Consider the following 7,500-nt stretch of genomic DNA (forward strand, 5'->3'; position numbering starts at 1 on the left):
TTGATGGTATAACGCAGAGCCTGGTGTCGTTCTATGGGTAATTCGTGAACATACAGGTAGCTGAATTACCTGTATTTGAATCCCGTCGTGAGTACTTAACACTCCATAATAGACTTAAACTTAAGTGTGGCTGTTCAACTCAAAATGGCACCTTCTGTGCAATTTTATAAAATTGCCAACAAACTGGCCATAGATTTTTGCTTTTTTACCACTCCATGAAGGCACCATTCTCAGAAAAATTATGAAATTAAAAATTGGGGTCACTGTGCTCGGTCAGGAGAAAAAAGCCATTCCTTGAAGGATTAAGTTGGTGTCAATGAAAATCTGCCATTTTATCAATGTGCGCGATGCACAATAGGGTTGTGCGATGCAAAACCAGGGAATCACCATAGGTACATTTTATTTACTATTTTAAACTCATTGAACTTGTCATTCCTTTAGCAAGTTAACATGAAATTTCTTTAGAAGGTCCTCTTCTTGAGTTGATGAAATTTTGCATCAGAGTCAAACTTCAAGGCCCTGCGGGTGTCAGGCTGCTTCCTTCTTTGCTTTGTAATAAATAATTTGTTCAAGTTGATAATAATAATAATTAGTCTTGCCAATCAAGTATTTCATTACCAGTAATTATTTTGTTTGCAGGTTCATCGGAAGCCAATGGCTTCATTTGTCAGTCCTCCTATTCCGGCTGATTTTTCAAGGTAAGGTGTTGTGGGATTTCTGTTTTTTGTTGTGTACCTACTAGTAGTTTCTTATTTTCTGTAACAATTAAGTTTTTGGTCCTTGTTAGTTTTTTTTTTAACATTTATTTCTACTTTTTTACTATATGTCTTCCTTTATTTCAGTGAAATTGTGCCAGCATATGACACAAGCACATTTTGTATCACAAATTTTAGGTATGTTTGTCAAATGTGGTAGAAACATTAATTTGCTCACCCTAAAATTTCTCTGTGGAAAGAGCCGGCACATTATTGCAACACTTGCAAATTTTTGTTACAAAGCGAATGAGCAAGGCTTTATTAAGTTAGTTACAAATGTTGTTAATTTTTTTTGTAAATAGATTCAATGTTTATGTTGTTATAGCAAATTAAATACCATATAATTTCTTGGACCTCAATTAGACAGTAAAGTATGTATACAGTAGAAATTGTTTAATTAATATTGATTATTGCATGTATTATTGATACTGTTTGTTACTTATGGTAATGAATCTGATCCAATCAGCTAATATTTCTTTGTCTGTATGTCATTTTACTAGTAACTGATTTATATTGATGAGTAGCACAATCATGATGTACATTTGGGAAACCAGTATCTTGAACGAACACTTCAGGCCATATCTCCGCTGGTAAAAAGTGCTAGCCACTCACATTTCGCAGATATGCTTCTTACATATTAAGTAACATTTACTGTGTAGATTAGCGAAATCGGTCGCTTAAGTTTAGAATAAACGGATTCGGTTGTCCACTTTGGGGACAAAAAATGGCGCGTCACGCGTAACACGCAAACTAGTAAGACGAGCACAACAAGGTTCTTCAGACGGCTTGTACTTTATTCCTCACAACGAAATCGACAACATATTTCACATAAACAATGTTGCAACCAGTAAATAAAAAAATGGGGTTAATTTCTCACCAATGACGGAGAAAAGAGGCCGAAAAGCACAACAGTCTTGAGCGTCACGCTCCTAAAATCTTCAGTGCTGTTTTGCAATTTGCGTCTGTAACCCACGGATGTTTTGTGGTTAGGCAGAATAAAATATGGTTCGAGAATGCTCATTTGTGGTAGTTGCTTTGGAGAAAGTTTTACCGAAAATTTCTCAGCACACGAGAAGCCAGAGCATTTTTTCTCAGTCTGAAACACTTTGTCCGCCATTACAATTTGCCTTAGAGCGAAAGCACAGCTTCGCAAAATGTCCTCTGTATCTTGCTTGTCCGAGCTCACATTACAAAACCCAAAGAAAAACAGAATGCTCATCTCATGTACAAATTACATGCCAAAGCTCAGAAAGAAACAATTCAAATTGTGAAAGAACAAGACCTCTTTGTGAGTCTGAAACACTTCTTGACGTTCAGAGGTTGACAAAGCGAATTTAGAGCGTGAAAGAACCAAAAGTTTCTCCTTGCAGATCCGCCATTACGTTTCGAAACGTTCCCTCAGAGCAAGCTTTGCTACCAGGCCTTGACTTGTTTTTATCCAGTTAAACCAGTTTTTTCTGGACTTCAGCCCATTTTGCCCTGTTTTTTGCAATCCATGTGGAACATTTCGCCGGAATTTCTCAATTGCGAATCAAGCGAAGCATATAATCAACTCTGAAATTAACATTTCTGTAATGTCAAAGTTAAAAATGAGAATATTTCGGGTTATTTAACAAAATTTTTTAGGGTAATCTAGGCAAAATGAGGAAATTACCATGCCTGCAAGGGGTCATGGGTAAATTTAAAATTGCTTAATTTTGATCCATCAGTACAAAAAAATTCATTTAACATTAAGAGATCAGCTTAAGAGGCTATTTGATTTTGTCAGGTTTCTTTTCATCCAATTTTATGGCAGCATGAAAAATTTTGTAAAATTTCACTATGTTACACAAATGTACATCATGATTGTGCTACTCATCATTGTTTTTTGTTCTAGCCTACTTCGGCGCAAAGCAGATCCTGTGTACAGTGAACCATTAAATGTCAGTGGGCTAAGTTGGAGACTCAAAGTTTATCCTGTATGTAAACGTCATTAAATGAGTTGATTAAATAAACTACTTTTATGACTTCCACAGCTTACTACCTTAGTTAGCAGCTAACATTGAACAGTTTACAAGGCTAGAAATCACGCTTGCATCAATGACAGCTGAGATCTTAACAGTCTAAGAGCTTTTTTGTTTGTGTCAAGTGGTTGTCTAAAGCTTTCTCCCATGCCATCCCCACCTGCTTTGTGTTTTTTCCTCTCTGATCAGTCCAGTCAGTGTGATAGGACCTGGAATGGGAGCTCATGCCTGGATTGTTGGGATTTGCCAACTAGATTATTACTGTTATCTGGGGATGGTAAAAAAATATGGTACTTTAAACTTCTAGATAGAGGGTTTTCGCAGCAGCCATGGATGTTACAGGTGTAGATTGTCTAAAAACGAATTAATGGCAGTCACGTTGGAGTCTTAAGTTTATCCTCTGGGAAATAAGCTTTCATTATTTTTCAGGATCTAATAGAGCTGAGGGTCTAATGGGTTAATACATGCCACTGAATTAATTCTCACAAATGTCTGAAAAATACTTTCAACATTTTACCAACAGTAAGCTCTTAATGGCTTTTTAAGAATATAATTCTTGGAACTTGTTGTTGTTCATATCCTGCGATGTTTTAGGATGGTAATGGTGTAGTCAGAGGTAACTACCTTTCTGTCTTCCTGGAGCTTTCAGCAGGACTGCCTGAGACATCCAAGTAATGACATAAATTATATGTAAAATGTTGAAACTTAATCCTTTTATTTTAGTTTATTGTGCATTTAAAAAGGTGAAAACTTTAAAGTTAAAATTTCAACGAATTTTTGTTGCCAGTCTCATCAATTACATGTACTAATCATGACCCTTAAGTACTTTGTGACAGATCTCCATTAACTTTATCAGTTTTTATTTTAAAAGAACAGTCTGTCAACTAGCTGTTATTATAAAACCACAAAAACCTTAATTCAATCCTAGGCTTTGCTTTTTAGTTTAACGTTCATTAGGGTGAAAAAGTCAAGTTATGATAATTGTTCCTTTTTTCCTGTGGTTAATTAAAAGTTACTAATACCAAGTTAGACATGAACCTGTAGGCCAAGGGGCTTTACCCTTTGGCAGTACGTGACCTAGGGGGTGGCCCTCAGGAGAATCAAAAATATCTTGTTGTTTATTACTTTATGTGCATATATGCTGTTTATTTGCTCTCGCCACAGAATCTTTTGGGAGATCTTCTTACTTTATCCAGCACAAGGTTACTCTTCTCACCTTTTCCTCTATTTTCCAAGCATCTGCATCTTACTATGGATGCTTCTTACTTGCATATTGTACCTATTCCCAAGCTGTTTTTGTAATTTTATTTTGGGGTGAATTTGATTTGAGCACTGTGTACAGAGAGTGGCACAGATCATGGCCAAGAGACTTTGTAAATTAACCTCAGTTTAACAATAATTTTGAGTCACTCCTATTTATTACATTATCTGTGTTTCCCTTTCAGATATGAATACCGAGTAGAAATGATACACCATGCTTCCCCTGACTCAAGCAAGAATATTGTGCGGGAGTTTGGTGGGTTATGAGGAACTAAAACCTCACTTTATGACCTCATTTAAGGGTCAGGTTGGTTCACATGTCCAAAGTCATGTCATCATCAGGAACACAATTTATCACAAACTGGAGTGATGTTGCTGGGGCTATGACTTTCCTTTACGGTACTTTTTCCTGAGCTACTTCCTGGGCCTTTTCTATGGAAGTCTAGTCGGTTGTAGGAGGTTCTGTAGTTGTTTCTTCAGTAAGTCCTGGGTCTGTGAGGCTTCTTACACTGAGGTCGTGGCTGAGTCCTCAAGGTGATTGTTGCATCCAGCTCGATATGTTTGCTCAGGCAACTAAAGAGATGTAACTGGGTGGCATCAATGTGCTTTGAGGGTGGTAGATGCCCTGATATCTAACAAGTGGTCTTGTTGGTGACATTGTGCTGCTAACATTATTTATTAACCTGTAATACACTGTGGAGAACTTGAGAGTCACTCCATTGGTGGACTGGTCAGCAGTTACTGTAGCAGTGTACACCCAGTTCTTGCTGCCAGAAGTAAAGACAGGGATAATAAGAGAGTTGTATAACCCAAGCTTGAGATTGGGAGAGAAGTTGCTCGACCAGGCAGAGGACAGGGGTTCAAAGGCTGGATGTATTTCTCACAAAATAAATATCTACAGAAAGTGAGCTGGTGAGGGGATGGTGTCTGCACTGATCAAGGGTTACAAATGTATGTCTCCTGTCCTGGAAAGGGTGGCCCCTAGGTAACAAAACTCAGTTAGGGCATCTACGTTCAGCCTAGGCTGCTGAGTTAAGACATTGTTAGTGACCTTCTCACGGCCCGGAGACTGAATTTGGTTTGACGTGCATGCCCATGGTGGGAGATTACTGGCTCAATGAATGAAGGCCGGATTCAACAATGGTGTCTATCAATTGGCCCCAAAGGGCAATGTCAGCAAAATTCAACTTGGTTCAGTGAAAATGTGCACCAAGTGCCAAGTATGAATGGATAGGACATCCATGTCTTAATGGGTTCATAATGTCAATAATGACAGTTGTATACATGTAGGAGCACAAGTGGAACCAGCGTACAGGCTTTTCTAATGCTAACAGGTCTGCGATCAGGCTCTATTTTAGCTAAAAACGGGCCTGATCACAGGTTATTCTAATGCCTGATTTCACCTGGAACGGGCTTGGCAACTGCCCATTCAGAAATACTGAGTGAATGGTCTTTGAATAGAGAGCCTTCACCAGCCTGATGATTTTTGGTAGAATACTCCTGGGCTATAGGAGGATCTTGCCTCCTTTCTGAGATGATTCCAGTGTCCATGTGCATGACCTACAGTGTAGGCAAAACCTTGGCCGTGATGACTAGCAGTGAAATTCTTTGATAGTTGGAGCAGTCGAGGGCAGATCTTTTACCATTGAAGTAGTATAGGAGGATGCCTTGCAGCCATTGACGTAAGATCTTCTCACTCATCCAGATGTCAATGAAGATCTGGTCAATTCAGTAATAATAGGCTTTGTTGGCATATTTCAGCACTTTAGGGTTGATACTGACAATCTCAGGAGCCTTATCATCCTTCAAATAAAGGAGGGGGGTACTAATCTGTCTCAGAAGGTGAGCCCCATGGAAGGCTTGATGTCTGGTGCAATGCAGCAGGCCAGATTGATCAGTTTAATATCAGCAGATTCAAGTAGGCTTCGCCTGTATTCCTTCAATCTGTGGAGCTCGCTGGCTGTGTCAATGAGCTTTCTAGCTACAGAGTAGGTAGCCATGCTAGCCATGCTTTGAAGAAGAGTGGCGTGGTCACAATGAAGCACATAGTAGCACTGGCCTTGTAACTTAGCGATTGTCAGCATCCCAGTAGACAAGCCTTGTTGCAGCTGTTCCTTAGACCCAGTTCATCATTTGTACTCGTTCTTGTCCTGGTCTAAAGGACCCAATTAGGCTTATAAATTTATCAACAGAACGGGAACGTCAGCGGCGACGTCGCGCGCAGCAAAAATACCATTAAGAATTCAGAGTAGAGTGGATTCTTCTCTATTCTGAATTCTCATTGGCATTTTTTCTGCGCGCGCGGTTGCCACTGACGTTCCCGTTCTGTTGCTAAATAAGCCTATTATCGTAACTGGGGTGCCAGCATTTCCTAACACTTAATGCTACTTTTGTATCGGAGTCATGGCGGTGTGTCAGCTCATACTTCATCGTTTGCCATTTTGTGAAAAAGAGTGGGGATAACCTAGGTGTCTTCTTTTTTTCTTTTCTTTTTTTCTTGTAGCATCAGACTTTGAAGTTGGTGAATGTTGGGGTTACAATAGGTTTTTCCGTTTGGATCTCTTGGTATGTATTCTTTGTACTTTTCCCCTGTTTTTCCCTATTTTTTACATGAAAAGTGTCCTACTAATATTATTAAGAAGTTTCATATTTCATATGAGTATAGCATGAATGCCTTAAATTAATAAATTTTTCTATAATTCATTTTCTTTAATTCATTTAAGGGTAACATTTGTTTAACCATTTTCGACTGTTAATACCTTACCTTGCTGGTTATGAAATCATGCAGAAGGCTTAAAATTGGGGAGATGGCTTGTTTAGCATGATCTCAGAACTTTTGAAGCCAATCCTTTATAGTATGATACCGAAACAAAGTGAAAACAATGTTCCTTGCTCAGTAAAGCTTACAACTTATCTAGTAATGTAGCTTATTATTAATTTACAAGAATGAAAAGTGGTATTGGATACATGGATGCATGGATATCTTTACGCTGGACTCCTGGCCATAATTATATGGAAGTGGGAGCAATGGGACTATTTTTCTGTCAATGTACGGCGGGCTCTCCCAGTGTTGAGCACTGGGCTTTCCAAGCGCCTGTCTCCACCCGGCAACTAAAATTAGGGACCTTTAGATTCTAGGACGAGGATGGGAACGATTACGAGAGTTGACTGCCCTTTTTTAGCGAAAATACTTAGAAGATTTTTTTTTTTTTCGTTGGGAACATTTTTATCAATGCAAAGTGTTTTAGTTGAGGTTCACTTTAAATGCATAACCACCGTTGTTATTTTTTCCTTTTTCAGGCAAATGAGGGCTACTTGAATACAGCCAATGATACCCTTATTCTACGGTTTCAAGTCAGACCTCCAACTTTTTATCAAAAGTGCAGAGATCAACAGTGGTGAGTATTCTTTTGTGCTGTCGTTAAACAGAACCAGAAGAACAACGAAAAACGAAAAACGATTTAATCGAAATTTACTAGACT

General features: G+C 38.7%; 1 protein-coding gene across 3 annotated transcripts in view; it reads left to right on the forward strand.

Annotated features, from left to right (window-relative positions):
* The window catches only part of LOC138045982 (E3 ubiquitin-protein ligase TRIM37-like), a 47,659-nt gene that overhangs the window by 20,157 nt on the left and 20,002 nt on the right, over nucleotides 1–7,500 (forward strand). For all 3 annotated transcript variants that reach the window (XM_068892643.1, XM_068892644.1, XM_068892645.1), the window contains 7 exons: nucleotides 640–698; nucleotides 843–893; nucleotides 2,632–2,713; nucleotides 3,353–3,429; nucleotides 4,204–4,274; nucleotides 6,522–6,583; nucleotides 7,319–7,416. In XM_068892643.1, coding sequence (XP_068748744.1) covers nucleotides 640–698; nucleotides 843–893; nucleotides 2,632–2,713; nucleotides 3,353–3,429; nucleotides 4,204–4,274; nucleotides 6,522–6,583; nucleotides 7,319–7,416 — 500 coding nt within the window. The remainder of the gene's footprint in view (nucleotides 1–639; nucleotides 699–842; nucleotides 894–2,631; nucleotides 2,714–3,352; nucleotides 3,430–4,203; nucleotides 4,275–6,521; nucleotides 6,584–7,318; nucleotides 7,417–7,500) is intronic.

Source organism: Montipora capricornis, chromosome 4, assembly GCF_036669925.1.
Source record: "Montipora capricornis isolate CH-2021 chromosome 4, ASM3666992v2, whole genome shotgun sequence".
Classification (NCBI taxonomy): Eukaryota; Metazoa; Cnidaria; class Anthozoa; order Scleractinia; family Acroporidae; genus Montipora; species Montipora capricornis.